General features: G+C 45.2%; 1 protein-coding gene across 1 annotated transcript in view; it reads left to right on the forward strand.

Annotated features, from left to right (window-relative positions):
• The window catches only part of PRKCI (protein kinase C iota), an 88,153-nt gene that overhangs the window by 16,593 nt on the left and 45,506 nt on the right, over positions 1-26,054 (forward strand). The window contains exons 2-6 of the mRNA XM_066601017.1: positions 13,650-13,771; positions 16,974-17,063; positions 19,058-19,108; positions 23,599-23,684; positions 24,544-24,681. Of these exons, the coding sequence (XP_066457114.1) occupies positions 13,650-13,771; positions 16,974-17,063; positions 19,058-19,108; positions 23,599-23,684; positions 24,544-24,681 (487 nt within the window). The remainder of the gene's footprint in view (positions 1-13,649; positions 13,772-16,973; positions 17,064-19,057; positions 19,109-23,598; positions 23,685-24,543; positions 24,682-26,054) is intronic.

Raw genomic sequence — 26,054 nt, forward strand, 5'->3', positions numbered from 1 at the left:
AGACCCGCGGTGCATCGTGGGTGAAGATCCCGGCGGCCATCTTAGTAAGGTAAGGAAGAAGTCGCCACAGCGCGGGGATTCGGGTAAGTACTAAACGTTTTTGTTTTTTTTTTAACACATGCATTGGGTTTGTCTCGCGCCGAACGGGGGGCCTATTGAATAAAAAAAAAAAAACGTTTCGGCGCGGGACAACCCCTTTAAGGGGACGTTACCGGGAGTCGGGTAATGTATTTTTTTTATACTTGCCCTCTCCTGAAATCCTGCAGTGTTCCCCGCTGAATTCAGCCTTTGGTACAAAAATCTGACTCTCTGCAGATTGGTGGTCTATGGGAGAGAGTGCATGGGACTCTGAAAATAGTCAGATTTTTATGCAGCTCGCTGACTTCAGAAGGGGACACTGGAAGGTGGCGAGTATAAAAAAAAAATAAAAAAATACATCACTGGGCTCCCTGTCGTGTCACCAAAAAGCACCACAAGTTAATTTTAAAAAACGGATAACCTCCTTCCTAGTTGTATTTGCATGTTGCTCAACTACACTTGCCACAAAACTTGTCAAAAGGTTTGCTTTGCACCCCCTAACAATCAAATGTTTAGGGTCTAGAAGAATCACAATATGTTTAGAAAATTTACCCTTATTCATACTTAAAATATAATCTTTCGGCTGGGTTCACACAGGGCGGATTTGTTGCGGTTTTGCCGCGGTTTTTCCGTTGCGGTTTTGCCGCAGAAGAATTGCTTCTGCGGCAAAACCGCATCAAAGGTTAATTTTGGCTTGTGGATTTTCTTGCGGAAAAATCCGCAAGCGTTTTTTTTCCGCAGCGGTTTTTACACTTTGCCACGGATTTTGCTGCGTCCATAGAGGTCTATGGACAAAAACCGCTGTGGAAAAGACAGAAGAATGGACATGCTGCATCTTTGAAAACCGCGACGCAGTTGCATTTCCGCACTGCGGCTGTGCGGAAAAAATACGCCCTGTGAGAACAGCTTTTTTGCAAAACTCATTTGTTCTGCATTGCACTGCAAACGCAGCGGTTTAGCCGCAGCAAATCTGCCCTGTGTGAACCCAGGCTTAATCGAACAAAAAAAAAAGTAATAGCCCTTATCTCTGTAAGTTCCTAATGACCTATACGGGGCACTAGCTCTCTCTCCCTCTCCCTCCCCCCCCCCCCCCCCTCCACTCTGCAACCCACAGCTCCCCCGAGTACTTTTCACCCGAGTAGTGAAGTACTCGAAAATCGCGGTGCTCGATTGCGAAATCGGCCTTACCGAGTACGTTCGCTCATCTCTAATGGTCACCAATGTGCCTAAGATTTTGGAGATGGTGACCAGATTCTTAAAGGGGTTGTCCCGAGGCAAAACATCAAAATTTTAAATTAGCCCATTTCCCCCCCCCCCCCCCCCCCGGCATAAAATAGCATTTTAAAGCGGTTTAAACCGCTTGCTACTCACTGATGTGATGAAAGATTAACTTATAAAATTCTTCTCCCAAGATGGCCGCCTGTTCTTTCCCAGGGATGCACTGCGGTTTTCTCCCATGGTGCACCGCGGGTCTTCTCCCATGGTGCACCATGGGCTCTGTGCGTTCCATTGCCGATTCCAGCCTCCTGATTGGCTGGAATCGGCACACGTGACGGGGCGGAGCTACGCGATGATGTGTAGAAGGGGGCGGAGCCAGAACGCAGCTCGTGCCCAAAGCGTCCAGAAGGGAGAAGACCCTTCTGCGCAAGCGCGTCTAAAAAAGCAAGAAAACCCTGAAATTGGACGGAGCCATGGAGACGGGGACGCCAGCAACGGAGCAGGTAAGTGAATAACTTCTGTATGGCTCATATTTAATGCACGATGTATATTACAAAGTGCATTAATATGGCCATACAGAAGTGTATAACCCCTTTAAACCTTGTTCTATGTGCCTCCAGCGATGCACGTCTGTAATGTGAGAGATGTTTCTTTTGCATCTGTGGCCCCTGGAAACTGATGCTGCCTGCCAGAAGCCGAAAGGGCAATAGAATTATGCTCCTCTTCTGGGTTTTTTTCTGAGTGCCGTCTAGCCTTGTGAATTTAATTTGGCCCCCCTACCCATGGCATCTCTCTCGAGGTAAGGAAGACTGACAGCCCTCTTCCTATACAGGAGCTGTCGGTCTTTATACAGTGGGCAGAGAGAGGTGACTGAAAGCTCGGCTCCAAGTCAAACCTCAAGGTGTAATTGCTTTGAAATGCCAGTTCTGTCAGAAATTTGGATTGGAAAGGGTTAAATGTGAATGAGGGTGAATTGTGAACACACGTTGCTTAACTCCAATGCAAATGACCGTTTTCTTTAAAACAAAGTAGTGTTTTGTAGTGCCCTAACAAAATAAAGTGTCGCCTTTACTGGCATTGTTTCAGCACACCTGCAACATTGTGACGGTGGTCTCACAGGTTTTCAGCATGCTTCCGAATCCTTGACTTTCGGGGCTAGTCATACCTGTGGGAGGAGATGACTTGCTACTTTCACACAGTTCTGTACAGTCATGTTTCAAGGTCCCACTTGCTGTGTGGTATGTGTAAGTACCGTAGCTGTAACTCTGTGACTGCCTCCCTATGACTATTGTTCAGCTAATTAACAAGACATTTAGACACTGAATAACATTCCTCCTCTGTCTTGAACCTTTTGACAAACCTAACATTTTGTTTCTACAATTTTAAAGTTAAAGTGAACCTACCCCTACTAAGAACTTCTTGGAAAGCAAGCTGCTTTGATCATTGGGATATCAGTATATCCCATATCTTTCTGGTGCCAGGTTCTAGCAGGATGCAACACAAGTTGTACATTGCCCCACACGATTAAAGTGCTTATCCAATGAGCAGTGCATATGTTTAGTAGCAGCTGTGATCAAGGAGTTGAATCCACAACAATATAAAATTGATGATCTATCGTAAGGGCAGGAGATCAATTTTAAAGAACAGTGAGAAAGTATGAAAATCTTGATGCCTGGGAGTCTAATCCATATATAGCTGTCTATAACTCCTATTGATCTGAATAGCTTTACAGGCATCAGATCAATGAATCAATAGCACCCCCACGGGCGCTCCATGAAATGCACCCCCTTCACCCCCATCGTTGTCTTCAGGTCCGATGATTGTTAGACTAGTAATGTGGCAGTAGTGGTGCATTGTCTCTACTGGACGTATGGGTGGAAACATGGGTTGACCGGCTTAAGGTCTAGGGGACAGCCAGGTGACGGGCACAGCTGCGGATTGGCTGATGCGCGCACACACATGTACCGGCCATCCCCGCTGACAGCTCACACATGGCCCTGGCCTTCTGACATCTACGCTCCTGACCCTGCTGTCACACTCCCCAACGGTCTCCCATCTCCTCTCCCGGCTCAGCCCGGACAACCCATGTCTCTGGCCATACTTCCAGTGGAGACAGAATGCATCATAGGCAATCGCCAGGTGTGGGCGTTCCCTATAACTCAACCTGGACAACCCATGTCTCCACCCATATTTCCAGTGGAAACATAATGCTCCAGTACCTAATGTGGCTATATAATGACCTTTTTGTTTTTATTTAGATGTTTTTCCTTTTAGGGCTCATGTCCACGGGCAAAATGAGATTTAAAATCCGCAGCGGATCTCCCGCGCGCGGATCCGCACCCCATAGGGATGCATTGACCACCCGCGGGTAGATAAATACCCGCGGATCGTCAATAAAAGGGATTTAAAAAAAAATGGAGCATGAAAAAATCTGGACCATGCTCCATTTTCGTGCGGGTCTCCCGCGGGGACGGCTCCCGCGGGCTTCTATTGAAGCCTATGGAAGCCGTCCGGATCCGCGGGAGACCTAAAATAGGAATTTAAAGAATTTACTCACCCGCAGCGGACCGGGAAGCTCTTCTCTTCCTCACGGCCGCATCTCCCTTGCTTCGGCTCGGCGGATGTGCCCGGCGCATGCGCGCGGCACGTCGACGACGTGCCGGCGACGTGCCGCCGGCGTAAGGAATTCATCCGCCGGCCGAAAAAGAAGATCCGGCCGTGAGGAAGAGCAGAGCTTCGCCGCCCGCTACGGATAGGTAAATTCTTATTTATTGTTATTTTCAGCGCTCATGTCCGCGGGGCAGGAGGGACCCGCTGCAGATTCTACATGTAGAATCCGTAGCGGGCCCGATTTTCCCCGTGGACATGAGGCCTTAGGCATGATTGTCAGTATGGATGGTGTTTTATATGTAATTCAGACTTTTTTGGTGAGGAATTAAGTCATCCACCACTCGCAACATTTTCCACTGCTGGAATGGTCCGACACTAGTAGCAAAATTGACGTCATTCACTTGGGCTAGATTCACACGGGCGTATGCGTTTTTATATTTGCCCGCCAGCAACGGGTAAACTGGCATACAAGCCTAACATGTGTGCGCCCGTTCAAACAACACAGGCCTGGCGCATATACACCGAGCCTGCAATGGCTTTGCTAACTTGTCTTCTCCCCCCCCCCCCCCCCCCCCCCGTGGGCTTTTTGCAAGGGGTGGCGGCAGGACGGGGCGGGAGCTAGTGTTCTAAGCTCCAATCCCCTCTCCGCCCCTTGTCCACAGCCAGCAATGGGAGTGGGCAGGAGCTTATCAACTAGCTCCCGCTCCGTCCCACCCCCTCCCATTGCAAACAGCCAGCAAGATATGGAGAAGAGGGGTAGAGGGGTGGGATTTTAGCAGTTATGCTGCTAAACTCCTTGCCACTGCCAGTATAAAAGTGCCCATACGAAATGCACTATCTTGGCTGGGCGCTTTTACACCACAGGAATACGCCCTTGTGAACTGAGGTATTAGTGTTTCTTGACACCACCAGGAAGCTATGGGTTTGACAGGGGGAACGCCCCTCTCACACCCCCAGCTCCCCATTGGCTGACATGCCGAAAGTCCTAGCAGAACTCTGTATATAGTTTGTTGCCTGCCATGGAGGGTTAGAGATTGTTTTTTTTTTTTAGGTTTAGATTAAAAATTGTAAATAATTCCATGTTAGAACATGGAACTCATACTGTTACGGTAAATGGAACATAATCCCTAACCCTAACCATCCACGGCAGGCAACAAGCAATATACAGAGGCAGCAGCTGTCATGTAGCACTGCCCTGGATATGCTTCCGCCATGTAGACGCGGGGAGACGCAGACAGGAGCTGGGACGGCAAATGTGACGTGCCCTGTGAGCAGGGAGAATGAAGATCAGTGTCCAATGGCCGCTGACAGAAGCAGCAGCAGCGGGGAGTCCAGGCACGGCCATGTAACAGCACAAGCGGGGACCACAGCGCCGGACAGCAGTTGTGTAGCAGCGCCGATTACAGGGCAGGCTACCAAACTGCTTGCGCAGGGATCACTTTTACCAACCGGGGAGGCGGCAGGGACAATGCTTGCCCAGTGAGCACTGAGCGGCCCGGTGAGACGGCCACCGGGAACAGTATTAATGTTCGACCGCGAGGAGCACTACTAACAATGCCAAGACGGGAGGGCAGACGATGAGCGGGGTTTAGCAGGAGCAGAAATGTGTATTCACTGTAGAAGGCATCGTTATACTTAGCTGCCAGGACCTCTTGCCGAGCCTTCTCTGCAGCCAATCAACTTCTCGGGGGCGTCACCAGGCAGTCTGTCTTGTCTCCACCAGTATTTCCTGGTGGTGTCAAGATACACTAATACCGTGAATTGATGCATTGTAAACCAATGTATCAGAGGGGCTGCGTTCATCGGCCGGGCGTGAAAGTGAGGCTGATAAACTCTCATTTGAATCCAGCCTTATACTGTGAATGTCGATGATTTTAAACAATTTCTCGTTTGAACGAGCAAACGATGTGTCTGCCTGTAATAAACGGGCTGCCCCAGAGATCTCGGACATAGTCGCTCGTTCAAATGAAAAATCAGACGTTCTAAATGGACCTTTAGTCCGTATTCACACGACGGAGAGCAAGTTGCACCCAAAATTCTCGAGTGCAACTCTCAGCACACAGTTGCACTCTGCTAGTTATTACATTGGCTGTCACATAAGTACAAGTATATTGAACAGACCGTTACCATGTAAAGTAGAGCAGTGTTTTACTTAATAAAAACAAACTCCAACGCAGGACATGATTTGCTAAGTGTTTTCTTTTTCCTTCACTGAAGTCAACATTTCTAACATTCTGCAGAGATCGACACTTTGGAGTTTTTCTGCCATGCAACAACTTGTTTGATAGTGTTGTGGCCAGTCAGTAACTGCCACATTCCTCAGCATAAGATCTTACAGTGGGATACGAAGGCAAATAAAATGCCGTTTTCACACTGGCATATTTTTGTCCAAGATTTCTTAATGTTAGAGCTGTGTTCACCCATCCAAGATTGTGCCAGGGTGTAAAAAAAGTCCTGTTGGAATCTGCTGAGGTTCTGCAAGCGCGTTAGGTATTTACGCCCCATTCACGTGCTGCAGAAAAGATCAGTGTGGCGTAATAAACACATTGCAGGTTTTAAATCCAAAGCATGTTTATTATTGCTGCGGATACCACTTGGATTAGCTAAACGGAAGTACGGTGGGGCAGTCTGCACACAGACACACGGGCCACTTTGCCGCAGAAATATGAGTTTTACTTAAGATTTCTGCTTCATGTTTTCTTTTAGATCCACGGTGGATTTGGCTACATGCGTTGTGTGAACATGGCTTAGTTTTTCCATATTTGCTCTTAATATTTGCTACTGCATGCTCTACCAGTATTCCTATTCTTATGATCGTGACTCAATGGCAGTGAAAGGGGTAGACAATTAACCTTCCATCTATCACCTGCCATCAGGAGGGTGACCACATGGAAGCTTGCCTTTTTATTGCAGTGGCCTCCATAAGCCTGTTTTGCTTGTTAAAACGGATACATGTGAAGTACATCAAAGATCAATAGGCTCAGAAAGACTGTATTGTGGCTACTCCAGCATGGACTCCACAAGACCTCTGAGGTTGGCTTTACACTGGTGAGAAAATTGTGCAAGATTTCTGCGCTGCGAGATGCACAGATATGAAACCCATTCTTTTGATTGGGTTCATTCATTCATTTGCGATGTTTTCCTGCATGGTATAGTGATGCAGGAAATAAATCGCAGCATGTCCTATCTTTCGGTGATATCGCCCAATCAGGTTGGATCGAGGGTAGAGGGGTCATGAGAGATTCTTGGGAGGGGGGAGTGTGCCATGCTTGGGTATAATGCCAGATGCCTTAACTGACGTGTCCCGCTCTAAACCATCTGACTTCATGAGCAAAGTGCCACTGGGAGACTCTCCATGTGTAGTAGGAGCGGGTGATCTGGGCTGGCAGATAGGGGTGCACTGATGGATGTTGGGATGCTTGGGGGAGGGGTGGGGGGGTGGGGTTAATATGTGCCTAATGTGGTAGGTGGTGTAGTCTGTGAGTGTATCTGCCGTATGGTATATGGGGGACCAGGGGGTCTGCAGGCTCCCTGGACCTGTATCACGTATTAGCAAAACCTGGTAATAATTGAACAGATTGTGTATGAATATTTATATTTTAATAGCATAAAGATAACTAAAAAACATGAAGTACTGAGCACTACCCTAGAGCACAAAAGTAATGTTAACACCTCCATGCCTTTAGACCATCGGAGAAGGTTTAGGCCAAATGCCCACGAACAGATGTGTACCGCGGTTCCCGCGGAAGAATTCTGCAGCTATTCAGTAGCCAATCCCGACATGCAGAATTTTACTGCAGATTTACGCGAGTGTAAAAAAAAAACAAAAACGCGGCTTGTTCTATTTTCTGCGGATTTACACCATGGAAGGTCTCCGCAATATAGTATTAAAGGAGACCGCGGAAAGCATTTTTCCGCGATCGCCAGCTGGCTTGTTTTGTTTACCACCGCGGTACTCCCGGGGCGTAAATCCACGGGCCTATCCTGTGACCGTCGTGGGCATGAGCCCTTAATTGGTCTGAAATGTATGTTTTGTCTAGTTGTGTTCTATAGTTGGATGCATCTTCTAGTCTGAAAATCTACAGTAGTTTAGCTAGGTGTTAATGTACCAAAGCCACCTAAATGCAAATTACTTCCTACTCCGTTTCTGGAACCTTGTTGTATTTGTTAACTCTTTGAGGTGCCCTTGTCAGGGTTACCTAACCAAATCATCTGCATGGGTAATCTTGTTGTTGAGTTGTATTAAATGTTGGAGCCTTTCCCAAACTTGTGTTCTACACCTGAAAGTGTGAGCCTGTTCACATCAAGCCGCGGTGACTCATCTAATGATCTCTATTGTGTAATCATTCTGTTTGTCTTTCTGATTAGTAATGTCAACCTGATGCTGGAGTATTGTTTCCTGGTAAATGGATTTTCTGTATTCCAGTTTCAGATTGGGCAGTGACTAATGTCCCATTTAGACGAAACAGTCCTCTATATGACTGGACTGATGTCATTGCTAAGGTCGCTGGTGCTCGTGCAGATTGTATGCACAGGCAGACTTCACCGCTGGATCAGCGCTTCAGTCTATGCAACTGCAAGGTACATTGTATATATCCTACAAAGGACTTTGCAGCTGAACACATATATATGTCCCTTGTACTTAATGGTTATGAGGACTGCTGCGATGTCTGGGCCAACAGAGATCACTGATGACTGCTCTCATTTATTTTAAAATGCAAAACCATGTCTACAAGTATCTGTCTTTCCAAGCAAAAATAATTAAGGAAAGGGGGAAAATGGAAAAGTTCAAAAGAAACTGGTGGGAGAGAATAAACAGACTTGTCAAAGCATGCTGTGCTGGCGCTGCCCCATGGCTGATTTCCTGGGGAGCTGCTGTAATTGGATGTCCTGGACTGTGCCATATGGCTGTGTGATTAGGCACCTTACACCAAAGATGTACAGGACTCACATTAATCCCTTCAGTAAAGTAAAAGGCAAGCTATTACACAGACCAAAAATTGGCTCGCTGTAACAAGTGCTAAACAGCAAAGCATGCTGATCCTCGCTCATCTGTTCACGCAGGGCAGAAGATCGGCTCTATGGGGACAAACAACTGTTAATGATCGGGCTTCCCCAGAAAGCGGTCTTGTGTTGACTGCACACCTCCCTGTTCACCTAGGGAGAGCTACAGCTGACCAACGAGCATTTTATGCCGATTTCGTCCATCAGATGATCTTTTACACATTCAGATGGACTGATAATTATCGAAAAATATGCATGCAAAAAAATGTATAAAAAGCCACTCAAAAACTGCTCGCAAAAACTGCATGCCCGTATATTAACAAAAAGGAAACTCCATGGGCGTTCTATAAGCGGTGTAGCATGGGGTGCTTGGCTGTTTCTGTAAAACATGGCAAACTCTTAGAACCTAGCCAGCGAAAGGGAGTTAGGAGGGTTTCTTATCTCTGGAACCCGCATCTGTCAAGATATTTTAAAGTAGATCCTGCGCATATACCAAAAATGTCTTGAGATGGGTATAGCCCTTTAAGGGTGTTAAATCCTGCATGCTAGACCAAGAGGGTTATTTGTAACAGGGAGCTTGTAAATTGTCTGCCAGTGTAGTTTGGGCTCTGACAGTCTGTCCCTGTCCTGGTGATTTGCTATCCTCACAAATCCTTAAAAGCCTTCTGGCAACAGTCCATCATCTTCATGACCAGGCCCATTTACACGCAAAGATAGTCTTTCTAGCGATTGAAAGATTTAGCGATCTTTTTACATAAAGTGTTAATGGCCATTAACACTTATCTTCATTTGCATGTAAAAGGGCCTCCATGGGCTGTTTGCAGAGCCCAGCATGTGATTAATCACATGTCCAGTTGTGCACCAGGCTGCATTGTTCTCATAACTGCTGCCTGCAGGTTACAATGTAATCTCATAACTCCCATGCAGAACACAGCATGCGGTCTATTGAGACACACTTTATCTCTCTGCGGCTGAAGGATGGATTTTCTGTTCACCTTAAAATTATCGTTCAGACGAAAAGTGCATAATGCCCACGCTTGCATGTAACGATTATCTCCCAGTTACGGTTGTTTGAATGAATTTTGAGCGATAATCGTTACATGTAAAAGGGCCTTTACTTTCCTGGTCTTCCATAGTTAAAAGATAAATGTTGCTTGCCACCAGGAAAAAGGACTTCTAATGCTGTGATGTATTTCTATCTAGGTGAGGCTAATTAAGAGCACCCTTTTGAAAGGGGATGTAAACTAGTGATGGCTTATTAGGACAAGCCATCATTAGTATATTGATTGAGGTCTGCCACCTGGGATCCCCGCTAATCAGCTGGCTGTTGGTCCACTGTACTTGTGCACAGATCTTATTTCTGCACGAAGCAAACAGCTCTGTTCTCACTGCAGTGGTCAAGCTTGGTATTGGAGGCAAAGTTCACATTTATTTCAGTGGGAACTTTGCCTGCAATACCAAGCCTGTCAACTCCAGTGGGAACGGAGCTGTCTGCTTCCTGCAGAAATTAGCTCAGTGTACAAGTGCAGCGGCCTGGTGAGCAGCTAATCGGTGGGGATTCTGGACCACAAACCCCTGCTGATTTACTATTGATTCCCTCTCTTGCAGATGGGCCATCAATAGTTTACAACTGGACAGTCTTTTTAAGTTCCAAAATCCAGACTGATTACAACATGAGTATCCCTGGCCAGAATAGATCCATCTTATGACTGAACCCAACGGCACTCATTGATTTTCATAGGGTCTGTCTAGCGTCTGTTTAAGTTCTTCACCATTTTGCTGGATAAAATCGCACTTGCATGTGACGCTATTTCTTCCTGGATTAATGGAAATCTGATGGTGGCTCAGAACAAAACCTCCGGCACAAATGTGAATAAGCATGAAGACGTACTACAATGACTGGAGAAGAATTTTTTAAAACTATGAAAGTAATGGCCTGTTTGAGGGAGGATGGCAGATTGCTAATGAAGTATGCATTCCCAGCTCCCATGGGTCACCAACTGGTCAGTAATTACTGTCTAATTTCCAAATTACAATCTTTAAAGGTTTATTTCTAAAATTGGTTAACTTCTAGTTTATAAACTCAAACTGCCATCCTATATGTGTGTTCTTACCGTATTTGAGTGTTCTCCAAAACAGCAGCTCTGGATCCACATGCCACAGACTGATTTACCTTAGGGCTACTCCTGAGGCAGCACCTATGCGACCCCCTGGTTTTCACCCTTTAATTCTTCCAATTGGGAACTGGTCATTAGCTGCCAGGAACCCCAGGCTATTGCCACAAGCACCATAGCATCGTACCGGAAGGTCAGGCAAAGACATGGTCGATATACCAAGTCAAGGTCAGAACATATAGAGTTCTTGCTTAACAGCAGGGCAGGCATCAGATAGAAATAAGTGGTCCAACTGCAAGCAGAGGTCAGGATAGGAGAAGATGGGAAAGCTGGCTAAAACAGGCATGGGCCAAACCAGGATTCAGTCAAAATACTAAAGCACCTTTGCAGAATCATATGGAACCTATTGCTCAGGCACCAAGCTGTAGGGGAGAGTGTCTTAAATAACCAAGGAGCTGACTGGCTTGGCCAGGGATGGAAAAGCTGAGCATGCTTACAAGCCGTTTTAAGAGGTGGACCGCATGCATGTTACTGACAGTAGTGCCAGGCGTGGGGGGTGGTCGAGGACCGGAGAACAAGGTATGCAGGAGGAGCTGCTGGTTGTGGTCATTGACCATGACCACCCTCATACTCTAAAACATAAGACAGGTTTGCTTCATATGAAACCGGCCCTGCATGCCTGAGGGATAGGGAATTAGATTGTGCTACTGTTGGGAACAGGGAATGAGGGTCATGATTTAATATCTTTTTTTTTTTTTTCTATACAGCAAGAAGAATTTGTTTGTAAGGCTACTCCCACATAGCGTTGGCAATATGCCATGATTTTGATTGTAGTGTTTTACCGCCATTTTTGGACGCAGGCTTCTGCATCCAGCTGCGGTTTTTAATGCACCCCATCATTGTGATGGGTGATGAGGTGCAGTAAAATAGAGTGGACAATGCTCGAAAATCGCGGTGTTAGAATACACCGCATTAGAGTGCACATCTGCGAGGAACCAATTAAAACAATGGGAGTGATTAGTGCAGCGTTCGAAATGCCGCGGTAAAAAGCGTTTGTGTAAGAGTGGCCTTTAATCTGTTTTTTGGCACAGAACAGATGTGCGCTGAACCTGAATATGTGCACAACACGCTTTCCGAACTGATGGATGTTTAATGTTTGGGGATGGGGGGGTTATATTTTTAATCGTGTAAAGGAAGCTCTTTTAAGCTGACCAAAGAGCGGTCTACAAGTGTCCTCGCCGTGTAAATGCAGAGATTTTGGTTGCTATATTACAGGCTTGTCATTGTACTTTAATCTCCTACAAATGTATTAAAACTAGCTAAGTGTAATCTTTCCCTTTCCCACACTCAGTTTCTCATTTACTGCTGTGTATCCGGGGATTAGCAAGGTTCCTCCAGCGTAGCAGATAAGCTAAATGTATACAGGTCTTACGCAGCTTTACACGCAACGACTATCGTTCAGAGGAGTAAAACTGCCCGATCATTTTAGTTTAAACCTAGCCAGGAACTGAACGACTAATCTCAATCATGTACTTCTCGTTCGTCCAGTTTAAACCAGCCTATTTGTCACTAAATACATCAATATGCTGTAGTCAGATGCAATGTAGCTGGACATCAGTCGGTCAGCTAAGGTCTTGTATATGGCCAGTTTGAGTTCATAGATACCTTCTTTGCCTTGTTGAGTCTAAAGTTTTTTTTTTTTCTTATGTCTTCAACATTGTACCATTATTTGTAAACTTGATTTAAACCTGTTTTTGTGTTTTTTTTTTTTTTTATTTGTTTTTTTTAGCAACTTGAACAGTAGCAGGTGGTTTACTATACAAGTCTCCTTCTACCCGTGTAGTCACCCGAGAGGGGGTGTGTCCATTTTAACATATGCATGTTGTCAGCAATAGTTTGAGACTGTCGGCACCTATGAGACCCAGAAACTAAAGTTTAGAGATGGGCTGCAGAGTCGGGGAATGTCATTGTCATACTCTCCTCTCACTGTTCCTTGCTGTCCACCCACAAAGCCACCGCTTGTTGTATATAGAAGACTACTTATGTGCATGCTTGTAATAAAAAGGGCTAGTTCTGTATTTACTAGCGCATGCATAGATAGTGCACTCTTTTTATAAGAGATGGCAGCTTTGACGTGAACAGTAGGGGAAAGACTAGGCAGGTAACCATGAGGTATATCGCTGGACTCGGCACCCAGCTCCTGTGAGTCTAGACCTTTAATGTGAGGTACTCCCTAGGAGTTTGGCCCTTTAACCCTTTCCAATCCACTCTGACCTCCTGAAGACATTATGATTTAAGGCTGTGCAGCTCTGATGTTGGAAGACGTCCATCGGGGTCCTCTTACTGTATATTGCCAGCCTCTCTGCTGTCAGAGCCTATCCAACGTGTCACCTCATGCAGTACTGGCTTTAGGCAGCATATAGCACCGTTCTATAACAGCAGAAAAAGAGTAAGCCCCCTAGGAAAACCAGGATACAAATTGGACTGGAAAGGGTTAAAGGTCTGTGTGGATTACTTATAAATTTACAAACCTACAAAAGGATGGAGCTTCTTTTTTGACTTAATGGTTGTATTTGTGGATTGTTTTACCGACTCAGCTAAAATCGGCTTCTTTTTTTTCCACAGGGACATCATGATTACCCATTTTGACCCCAGTATTACCTTTGATGGGCTTTGTAGTGAGGTGAAGGATATGTGCGCCTTTGACAACGAGCAACTCTTCACAATGAAGTGGATTGATGAAGAAGGTAATGGCAGACAAGCCCAACTTGGTGTTTCTTTTTTTTTTTTTCAGTGTAAAAGATGTACTTTTTAGTAAGGCCGGGTTGGATCCGACTGCGAGAATTCTTGCAGTGGGATCCAAATCCTTGCCCCTTCCGTGACCACTGCGGCTCACCTGCTCCTGTGTGAGCTGGGAGCAGGTGAGCTGCCCAGCCAGCGCATCACTAGTAACGGTTTTTGTGCGGGCCTCTGCAAGACTAGCACAGAAATAGAATATGCCGCGATTCGTTTTCCCCACGCGTGTTTTCACGCAGCCAAATCGCAGCTGTGTGCATAAGATTGCATTATGTAATGCAAACCTATAGCAGCGGGCACGGGTGGAAATTCTGTGGGAAATCCCGCTGCAGAATTTCCGCCTGTGTGCAGGAGGCCTAAGAAAGAAGAATTTTTTTGCTAAAACATGTGGGCGACTATTGGTCTGATGTCAGGAGGGTCCAGCAGCACCAGACCCCTCTGACCAGTTCCATAATAATCAGGTACAGCGCTTTTGTGCTCTACCTGATCATTAGAACCACCAACTCCACCAGGAAGTACTTCATTCAGTAGCTCTGATCCAGCCTCTAATTATCAGAGACTGTGACCTACGACTCTTGACATCCCCTCCGGCATTAGCATTGCATACAGGACACGCAGTGAAGGCGGGAGAGGTCAAGAGTCAGAGTCTCCGATAAACAGTAGCTGAGCTAGAGCTATGGAGTCAACATAAAGTACTTTCTGGTGGGGTTGCTGTAGCCCACCAGCGAAGTTTTAATTAGTATGAAATATATTTATCCTATTTTCTGTTGTCTAAACCTGGGTGCATATTATAGTCCAAAAAATATGGTAATGCATAGAAGTATATGTACTTACCATGTAATGGGGTTCAATGGAGAGGCAAATCTATTCTGTCCTTGTAGATTGACTGTGGAAGTCTAGAATAAGTGTACAGGGTATGAGTGACATGATGATGGTATCTCTCCAGGAGCTTCTGTCGTCTTCTGTTATCTATGCATGATATTCATAGATCCTTTCAGCATTTCCAGAGTTTGCTGCTCTTGTAGCAGTGGGTATGGGGAGTGCTTAAATTATTTTCCTGTCTCTTGGTTATATCCTATAATAATAAGGATGTGAGAATCTCGCTATACTTTTTATATCACCCTTTTCTTCCCCACTACTAATAGATGTAGCCTCATCTAGTGCCATTGAAACAGTCCTGGCTAGATGTTTGCCTGTGGCCCAGATTTGTATAAGTCCTTGTAGCTGTGTTCTGCGCCCTGATATATGGGGTACATATATATGATATAATACGTGCCTTTTAAAAAGGTCTTCTGTAAATGGGCCAATCTGAAGACTTTAAGGGGATGGTTAAAATTCTCTGTTTAAAAGTCGTATTAAACAAAGGTGATAGTTCCATGATGGAAGTCTTCTTTACGTTGCAGTCCTGCTGCTGTGCTCTTATGTATCTGTTTCTTTTTCAGCCTTTTGTAACTGCTTTAGTCACTCCGCTGCCTATTTTTTTTTTTTTTTCTAATTGTATTTCGGAGGTAACAAGAAACAAGACACTGTGTTCTGTTCATTTGCACTGTACTCACCGTGATTACACAAGCTGCCCCCGGCTTCTGTACCAGCTATCAAGGTTTTAAAAGTGGATGTGTCAGATTTTCCTCCACACTCTGCAACTCCATAAAGCCCTACCTATGCCGTTAACTATAGACAGTGCTAGTGAAGCATAAGATGAGGCATGAGGGTTGGGTTTTAGTCATGTGCAATTCCTGGCATGGTGTTCTGTGTACCGTTAACAGTTAGCATCACCTGCTAACTTTAACCCTTTCCAATCCAGTGTCGGACCTCTTCCGGCATTGAGATTTCCCTGCATAGCTCCCATGTCAGGCGAAGTCTGACACCTTTTTCTAACAACATGCAGGAGAGAAGTCGGGCATCGGAGCGCTGTCCTGCATACTGTGCACATGTGATGTGCCCGTGGATGCCAGGGTTTTGTGTCAAAAACTCCCCCCATCACTTCAGTACAGTTGTGATCGGCAAGTGTTTTTCCCATTGCTTTCAATGGGAAACCTGGAGTGCACATCGCACACCCTACGATGGATTTTCCAGGCCCATGAAAAAGAATGGGCGATGCGTTCTGCGAGAACGCCTACACAGAGGACATGCTATTTTTTTTTTTTCTCGCACGGCGATGCAGGAAAAATTATGGGCTTTGTATTCATGCGTCTTAGAACGCGCAAATCTTTGTCACGGTAAGTGCGTTTGAACGCAACAAATGTGTCAACTTTCTGTTATTTTTTGTTTATATAGTTAAAAAAAAAAAACAATAAAAATTATTGAAAAGAACGCACAAATCTTGTGCGATTTTTCACGGCCGTGTGAAAGCCATCTAAAGGTGAGTTTAAATGCAAATGTCAATGGGACTTTCTAATGTTAAAAATCTCATCGCAGAAGAATCGCTAAGCACAACTTGCGATTTTTAACATTTACAAATGCAGCAATATCGCAGCGTTAAAAAAATAAAACGCTAATGGGTAGGAGCCCTTACTATTGTGCTTTAACCCTAAATAGTTGTGTATGGCATCAGTTTCTGCTAAATAAAATATTTCGCTTAACTTATGGTTGAAGGGTACCCATGGCCATGAAAAAAACTTGACATGATTATAGGATGTTTTTTTATTTTTATTTTTTGGTACTCTTTGTACGACACATGGAGGAGCTCTTAAGGGGGTCCTATCTGCTATCCTGACAAATTTTTTAGTACATACTTTTTTCCCCCTTGGAAGAACTAAGCGTCTTTTCTTAGAGCTCCCATTGTGCCATTCCCCTGTTGACAAGTAGGTGTTGCTATTCGCCTTGTCAATGTTCCTACTTGGCCTTATGATGTCTAAACCTTGCAGACAGTATCAGACTGGGTACGGACACATCATTTAGTCAAGGGAATGGTGACACCCTATTGTCTATTTATTCATACATCTGCAAGAGGAATAACACAGAAACATCACAATTCTCCAGAATTACTCACTGACCTGCAAACCCCTTGGACCAGTATTCAACGTGCCTGACTTAATGGCCTAGATATTTATATGCATACAGTGTTACTGTTAGTGAAATGACACGGACCTTGTTCTCAGCTTTCATACATCACTTGTCTTAATACCTCCTCCTTGCCTCCTTCTTTACCAGGGGATCCATGCACCGTGTCCTCACAGCTTGAGCTAGAAGAAGCTTTCCGCTTGTATGAACTAAATAAGGATTCTGAGCTGCTAATTCACGGTGAGACAATACATTCTGTGGAGTCACATTAATCAATAGAGTAAGCTGTTATTTGTCCGTGGCTGCATTATTGATAGCTATTCATAATGCGCACACTTAGTTTTAATTAAAAAGTCAATTAATTGTGGCACAGATTACCATAATTGATGAAGTAAAAATCAAAACATAATTATCAACTGAAAAAAGGTATAGTGTACATGGCTCGGCATTATTAAGGGGGTATTCTGACCAGATACAATTATTACCTGTCTGCGGGATAGCTAATCACTACTAGATCACTTTAGTTCTCACTGCTGGAAGCCCCACCCAGATAGGGGGAACACCGTTCTCCATCCCTGGACCATCTTCATCAGTGCTGTGGACTTGGAATGGATTGGTGACACCCCAATCAATCACCTTTCCTGGTCGTTAAACCCCTTTGTGACACATGACAATGTCAGAATTGCACATACCCCATGCAGCTAGGAAATAGCTATCCACAGGACATGCTGTATATGGAGTGAGCCCGAGAGCTGAACTCGCTCCATACACTGCAAGTATTGTCTATCTACAGACACCCACCCGCAACAGACGCAATCAGAGAGAACTCACTTCTGACAGCGGCATTTAAATGGCCCAATCAGGATTTAAATGTCCCCCACACCAATCTCAATATGATCTCAGGGGAGCTGTTTGGGTATAGAGGTAGTCTTGGGGACTTCTGAAGAGACCCATGGCTGCCATGACAGTTTGCCTATTACCTTGTGGCACGTCTAATAGGCAGCCTGTTAGAATACAGTATAATTCAGTTCCATAGTATTGCATCATACTGTGTAGACGATCAAACAATCGCAAATACAAGTCTTCTCTGGGGACTAATAAAAAGAAGTAAAAAGAAAATAAAAGATTAAAGATTTTATCATTCTAAAAATAAGAGTAAAAAAAGTAATAAACTCTTTTCGCAGTCGCATATAATAAGTAAAAAAAAAAAAGCCTAAAAATTAGTATTGCTACATCCGTAAGTCTAGTTAGTTAAAATATCACATTATTGATCCCGCATGATTAATTGCATCAGAAAAAAAATGTGCAGGGGCATATTTTCTTTAGTCACTCCAACTCAAAGAAAAAATTGAATAAAAAGCTATCAAAGCCATATGTTCCCAAATATGGGACCAATACTTGGGCCCCCAGGCTAGGGGCGAGACGGAATATCACTAGCGATAGGCTCACCGCAGAGAACTGACAGTTCTCTCCCCTGCGGCAGAATATCTAACAGGCTTACCACAGAGAATCGTGGCATGCCGCCATTTGAGTCCCGCGGGCGGAGAATCACTATGATTCTCCGCTCGTGGACAGGAAGCTGCGCTTTCAATATCAACGCTATGGAAAGCGTGCACTGCAATACCCGCGGCCGGATTATCGATGCGAGTAACGCAATGCACAATCGCTCATGGACAGGAGCCCTAAATTACAGACCGCCCTGCAAACAAGAACCCCTAACGTGACCTTATTGATAGGGAAAAATAAAAATGCTGTGGGGGTCAAAAATGGCCAAAAGCAATTTTTTTTAAATCATAAAATACTATTTTCTAAGTAATAGTGTATACAAAAAAAAACGCACAAAACACAAAAAAACTATTGATTCGGTATCTTTGTAGTTGTACTAACCCACATAACAAAGACAACGTATCACCTTTACTGCACCGTAAATGCAGTAACCTCTCTTCCTCCTAAAAAAAAATAAATAAATAAAAAATTTAAGTGGTGCAATTATGGGTTAGCTCAACTATACCCCACTTCAATACATTTATATGGTACGTTAAATGGTACTTTAAAAAAAATACAAGTCGTTCTGCAAAAAACAAGCACTCATGTAAAAATGACACCTGAAAAAGTTATACCGGTATATTTATTTTTAAAGTGGGGCTACTGGAACGGCAGAATGTGGCCTGAACACAGGTGCATCAATTTTCTGTGGTCATGAAAGGATTAATGTCTTATTATTTATTTTTTAGTCTTTCCTTGTACACCTGAGAGGCCTGGAATGCCCTGCACCGGTGAGGACAGTAAGTAGATTTAATGTGATTTTTATGCATATTTGAAAAACCGAATAAGCAGCCTCACAAGAACACCTTGACCACAGTGGCCTTGATCTATATGTTCTAACCTACTGCAGCTCAAAGAAATTCTGAATTCACAATTTCTCATTGTATTCACTTCACGACAGAGGCGTAACTTGAAGCTCCCGGGCCCCGATGCAAAACTTGTAACACGGCCCCCAACTATAATGCTTTACTCATAGTACTGGGTTCCCTATATGGAGAAGAGAGGCCTTATGGGCCCCCTAAGGCTCCTGGGCCCAGGTGCAACCGCATCCCCTGCATCCTCTATAGTTAGGCCCCTGTTTCACGGACAGCAGAGTAGCCAATTGGGCTGTTTACACACGTTGTCTTTCACATGGGCTAATGGTATGTGTGGGGGAAAAAAAGTTGCAGCATGGTCCTATTCTGCTCCGTATAATTGAGATAAATGCATCCTTTTACTCTTCCACACTAAGGGCTCCTTCAAACGACCGTGTTTGTGCGAGTATTTGCACACCCAAAATCTGCGCGCACAAAACTAAGAATGGAACCCGTGTTTTAGGTGTGCAGAAAAAAAACCTGCTCCATATCTTTCTGTGTATTTGAACACGAAGGGTCCCATAGAAGTCTATGAAAGATGCGCAAAGAGTAGCATGAAACCCTGCTCGGGGAAAAGAACACATCTGCACCTCCATTAGGCTACTTCATCCAACCTTGTTTATGCGCAAATACGTTGTGGTGCATCGAGTAGTTTTGCGTTCACGCTCAGGTGAAGGGGCCCTAAATCAACTATTTTGCTCTGTAAACGGCACAAGGACCCATTATAACCAATTACGCTACACATGAGTATTTTTTCACTGATGGCCTGTGTGAAAAACCTCACAGCATGTCCTGTTTAGTTCCGTGTCATGGACAAAATCAGGTGTGCAATGCCTACAGGTGTCGGGCAGCTTACAGATGTGGTTGTCCCTGCGCTGTCTGATACGAGTTGTACCTGAGCGTCTCGGGGGTAACAGAAAGGGCCATTAGGCCTGTTTCACATGGGCTACAAAATCGCATGACCTTGTAGCGATGCAACTATTAGAAAGCATGGGCTTCACATGCATGCGTTTTGTAGGGATGTCGCATCGCTACAAAGTTGTGGGGGTTTTTTTTTGTTTTTTTTGGTAGCCCGTGTGAAACAGGCCAAAGGCCTCGTGTCTATTTCCAGCACAGATTCCTTTGCTGAATCGCCTCATTTAATACGGCTAACTCACCTGGGGATTTCCATGCAGAAACTGTGAAAATAAGGTCCAATGTCCAGGGGCAGATTTGATTTGTGGCACCTGTGCGAGAGATCTGCAAATCAAGCTACCCATAGGGAGACATGGGCGCCCGCAGAGCAGCTAAAAGCATGCGGATGTGATTTTTTTCCTGGAGTGCGGGCCACACACAGGGAAAGAAATCGCAGCATGTGCCAGTTTTCTGTGGATGCCGTGGGGACGGCTTACATTGAAGTTAATGGAAGCATTCCGACCCACGGCACAGCTATAGCTGTCACTGTGGGCGTGCCGCGGATCTGCGGGAAGGCAGGAGATTCAAAGTAGGAAAAAAAAAGTCACTGCCCATCCGCCGTGCTGAAGAAAGAAGATCCAGCCGCGACGGAGGAGACCTGCGCCACTTCTGGGCAGGTAAGAAACTGTATTTTTCTGTCCATAGCTGTGGGCACGCACAGATTCCACTGCGGGATTCGGCAAAGGAATCCGTGCTGGAAATAGACACGAGGCCTTTGGCCTGTTTCACACGGGCTACCAAAAAAAAAAAAACCCACAACTTTGTAGCGATGCGACATCCCTACAAAACGCATGCATGTGAAGCCCATGCTTTCTAATAGTTGCATCGCTACAAGGTCATGCGATTTTGTAGCCCATGTGAAACAGGCCTAATGGCCCTTTCTGTTACCCCCGAGACGCTCAGGTACAACTCGTATCAGACAGCGCAGGGACAACCACATCTGTAAGCTGCCCGACACCTGTAGGCATTGCATACCTGATTTTGTCCATGACACGGAACTAAACAGGACATGCTGTGAGGTTTTTCACACAGACCATCAGTGAAAAAATACTCATGTGTAGCGTAATTGGTTATAATGGGTCCTTGTGCCGTTTACAGAGCAAAATAGTTGATTTAGGGCCCCTTCACATGAGCGTGAACGCAAAACTACTCGATGCACCACAACGTATTTGCGCATAAACAAGGTTGGATGAAGTAGCCTAATGGAGGTGCAGATGTGTTCTTTTCCCCGAGCAGGGTTTCATGCTACTCTCTGCGCATCTTTCATAGACTTCTATGGGACCCTTCGTGTTCAAATACACAGAAAGATATGGAGCAGGTTTTTTTTCTGCACACCTAAAACACGGGTTCCATTCTTAGTTTTGTGCGCGCAGATTTTGGGTGTGCAAATACTCGCACAAACACGGTCGTTTGAAGGAGCCCTTAGTGTGGAAGAGTAAAAGGATGCATTTATCTCAATTATACGGAGCAGAATAGGACCATGCTGCAACTTCCCCCCCCCCCCCCCCCCCCCCCCCCCCCCACATACCATTAGCCCATGTGAAAGACAACGTGTGTAAACAGCCCAATTGGCTACTCTGCTGTCCGTGAAACAGGGGCCTAACTATAGAGGATGCAGGGGATGCGGTTGCACCCGGGGCCAGGAGCCTTAGGGGGCCCATAAGGCCTCTCTTCTCCATCTAGGGAGCCCAGTACTATGAATAAAGCATTATAGTCTCCTCCGTCGCGGCTGGATCTTCTTTCTTCAGCACGGCGGATGGGCAGTGACTTTTTTTTCCTACTTTGAATCTCCTGCCTTCCCGCAGATCCGCGGCACGCCCACAGTGACAGCTATAGCTGTGTCGTGGGTCGGAATGCTTCCATTAACTTCAATGTAAGCCGTCCCCACGGCATCCACAGAAAACTGGCACATGCTGCGATTTCTTTCCCTGTGTGTGACCCGCACTCCAGGAAAAAAATCACATCCGCATGCTTTTAGCTGCTCTGCAGGCGCCCATGTCTCCCTATGGGTAGCTTGATTTGCAGATCTCTCGCACAGGTGCCACAAATCAAATCTGCCCCTGGACATTGGACCTTATTTTCACAGTTTCTGCATGGAAATCCCCAGGTGAGTTAGCCGTATTAAATGAGGCGATCCTCCCCCCTCCCCCATGCAGTTGAATGCAATGGAGAAGATATGAAAATATATAACAAATCTGCATCCAGCTGCTGCATAAATTGATATGCTGCAGATTTAAAATCTGCACTATGCATCGCTTTACGGTATATATTTTTGGTGTGTATTGTGTATTTTACGCATGCAAACCTCTGGCAGAAAATATGCAGCGCCTCCGCCCCATGTAGCACAGCCTAATGACATTCAAAGTGTAACGTCATTAAGGTGGGGCAACATAGTTGACCTTATTCCTATATCATGAGGATGTGAAGCTGGTGAGTCATCTACTGTGTGTGCTAACGTGGTGTGATGTCATTCTCTGGTTTTTGGTTACTCATGGTCTCGGCCACAAATGCAGTACCTGATAATGTGTGTTTTTTTTTTTTTTTTTTTTTTCTTTCAGTGAAGGCAGAAGTTCTCTAATTTAACCACCAAACATTCCTGACATTAAAGGGGTTGTCTCCCGAAAGCAAGTGGGGTTCAGCACTTCTGTATGGCCATATTAATGCACTTTGTAATATACATCGTGTATTAAATATGAGCCATACAGAAGTTATTCACTTACCTTCCCTGCGCTGGCGTCCCCGTCTCCATGGCTCCGTCTAACTTCAGCGTCTAATCGCCCGATTAGACGCGCTTGCGCAGAAGGGTCTTCTGCCTTCGGGTCTGCCCGGCAGCAGCGGCGTTCTGGCCCCGCCCCCTTCTACGCGTCATCGTGTAGCTCCACCCCATGACGTGTGCCGATTCCAGCCTCCTGATTGGCTGGAATCGGCACACGTGACGGGGCGGAGCTACGCGATGCGTAGAAGGGGGCAGAACCAGAACGCCGCTGCTGCCGCACCGAGCCGAGGGCAGAAGACCCTTCTGCGCAAGCGCGTCTAATCAGGCGATTAGACGCTGAAGTTAGACGGAGCCATGGAGACGGGGATGCCAGCGCAGGGAAGGTAAGTGAATAACTTCTGTATGGCTCATATTTAATGCACGATTTATATTACAAAGTGCATTAATATGGCCATACAGAAGTGTATAACCCCACTTGCTTTCGCAAGACAACCCCTTTAATTTCTATGTCTGTCTGAAACTAAACAGTTAAATACATGCAACTCCGAATGTGTTCTCTGCTGGACAGTCTGCATACTCCATAGTAGCTGTTGTGTAGTAGTTAAACATATAGCTTGGTATCAGACTGCATTCTGCATCATCTGTGTTGAGCGAAAAAAAAAAAGCATAATTAATATGCATTTTTGTGTCAAACCTTTTCTTTCAGAGTCGATCTATCGTCGCGGAGCAAGACGGTGGCGAAAACTATATTGTGCAAATGGACATACGTTCCAAGCCAAGAGATTTAACAGAGTTAGTATTCTTGAGTCTCGGCACTCTAAGCCTTGTTTTTATGTGTTTCTATAAAATTGTTGGATTATTTAAAAACCTTTCAGAATCAGTCAATAGCATCTTAGGCTTATAAAACCTATTAATATTTTTTTTAACACTAAAAGCTTTATTTATACTAATGCAGACAATGATGGAGGTGTTGTGCCTAGCAACCAATCAGATTGACAAAACTCATCTGATTGCTCAGCTCCTTTTTAGATTTGTCTGTACCATCTTTGTTATTTGGTTGTTGTTTGTGAAATACATTCTCAGATTATACTTTAATACTCCAGCAAGACCACATTTCTAGGGTTTATTGCGTTGCTAGGTATTGGCTGGGTTCACACGGTGCGGATTTGCCGTGGAAATTCCGTCCGGAATTTTGCCGCGGCAAATCCGCCTGCGGCCGCTAATACTGGGATTAGCCAGCCATGTGGACGAGATTTCTCAGCAATCTCGTCCACATGAGACGGCGAATCCGCTACAACAAAGCCGCAGGAAGCCGGCACTGCAGCGCTGATTCACCGGCCGCAGCATGTTGATTTTTTTTACTTCTTCTGCTGTGGCCGCGCTCTCCTCTATGGGAGCGCGGCCGCAGCGGAAGAGCGAGCGGCCAGGCCGCTTCAAAACCCACGTGCCGCGGGTTTTGAAGCAGCGCTTCTCGTGGCGGAAATCTTGCGGTTTTTTGATGCAGCCAAACCGCGAGATTTCCGCTGGGAATCCGGCATGTGAGAACCCAGGCTAAGGTTTTTTATGGACTATCTAGAAATGACTTCCCTACAAACTGCTATGAATGTTGAGGGTCATTAATGTTTCTTCATGTATGCTTATCCCTTTTCAGCGGGCGCACTGTGCCATCTGCACTGACCGAATATGGGGGCTAGGACGGCAAGGGTACAAATGTATCAACTGTAAGCTGCTGGTTCATAAGAAATGCCACAAACTTGTTAGCATTGAATGTGGACGACACACAATAGCAGTAAGTAACAGGAACGGCTTTCTCTGCAAATATCTAGTCCATTTTTTTATACTTGGGGTAGTTTCACATCATGTTTTAACTCTTCGCTGAACTTTTTGGCGGGGGAATGTGTTTGAATAGACAAAATAGTTATTCAAATGTATCCAAAAGCTGATCCATTCACTTCAGTGAGGTGAAGGGAGTCCAAGCAGGGTGGAATTAATGGAATCCCCTTTGGTCGTCTTCTTGCATCATTTCAAGCCAATAGATTTGCCGTGAGAATCCTTTAAATACCATTTTTGGGTATTCAAACATGATCCCTGACAGACAGCTGATTGGGGAGTTGGGGTGCATTCACATAGGCGGGTTTCATGTGCAATATCTGACCAATTGTGATATGGTCCGATATCGGGCATGGAAGGAACAAATGGCTTTCAATGTGTTTATTCACTCGAGCGAGATTTCTCTCAGACCGGCTGTCTTAGATTGAAAATCGCTGCATGTCCTAATTTTGGGCCATTCTGGTACAGAATCACACATTATTTCAAGTGGCAGCAAAAATTAATTGAATTGCACTTTGCATGCACATTTTTTTTTTCATGCTCGTATGATAAGAGTTTGCTACTTTTTGTATTGAAACATCCAACTTTCACACACAAAACAAACTTATAGTTTGCACGTTGCAGCACTGCAATGCATTTTTCTGGCAAGACGCATCGTATTCGCAACACATCACAGGTTTGCAAGTAAAATATCGGTCTGAGTTTCTCAGAGTGATATCGCAATCGCCAATGTGCATGCACCCTTAGGCCCCCTTCACACGGGCGTATTTGTGCACACAATACTCAGGGAATAGAATACATTGATTTCACTGGGTTCGTTTACATGTGGATGTTCTCCTGTGCATTTCGATCATGCAAAAAAAAAACCCAGCATGCTCTATTTTCCTGCATGTTTATGCACTCCATAGAAGTCAATGGGGATGCGCAAATGCATACGCAATGCACTAGGAGATGTGTGAAACACTGTGTAATTGCCCAGGCAATGGAACACATCTGGAGCTCATTAGACTGTAATTGGCCATTTCAATCGGTGCGTCTGCTTGCCACGCGCAAATCAACATGCCTTGCAGGCGCAAAAAGTGCAGTAAAATACACCGTCACGTGTGCAAAAAATGTAATTTATTCTGCAAATGCACGACACACAGGTGCACGCAAATACGCATGCAGTTGTGTAAAAGGGGCCTTTAGGCCTCATGTCCACAGGGAAAATCAGGCCTGCCGCGGATTTTTCATGCAGAATCCTGCAGCGGGTCCCTCCTTTCCCGCGGACATGAGGCTAAAAACTAAGCATTACTTACCTGTCCGGACGCTGCAGATCTGCCCTCCATCGCG

This window comes from Eleutherodactylus coqui, chromosome 1 (assembly GCF_035609145.1).
Source record: "Eleutherodactylus coqui strain aEleCoq1 chromosome 1, aEleCoq1.hap1, whole genome shotgun sequence".
NCBI classification, from domain to species: Eukaryota; Metazoa; Chordata; class Amphibia; order Anura; family Eleutherodactylidae; genus Eleutherodactylus; species Eleutherodactylus coqui.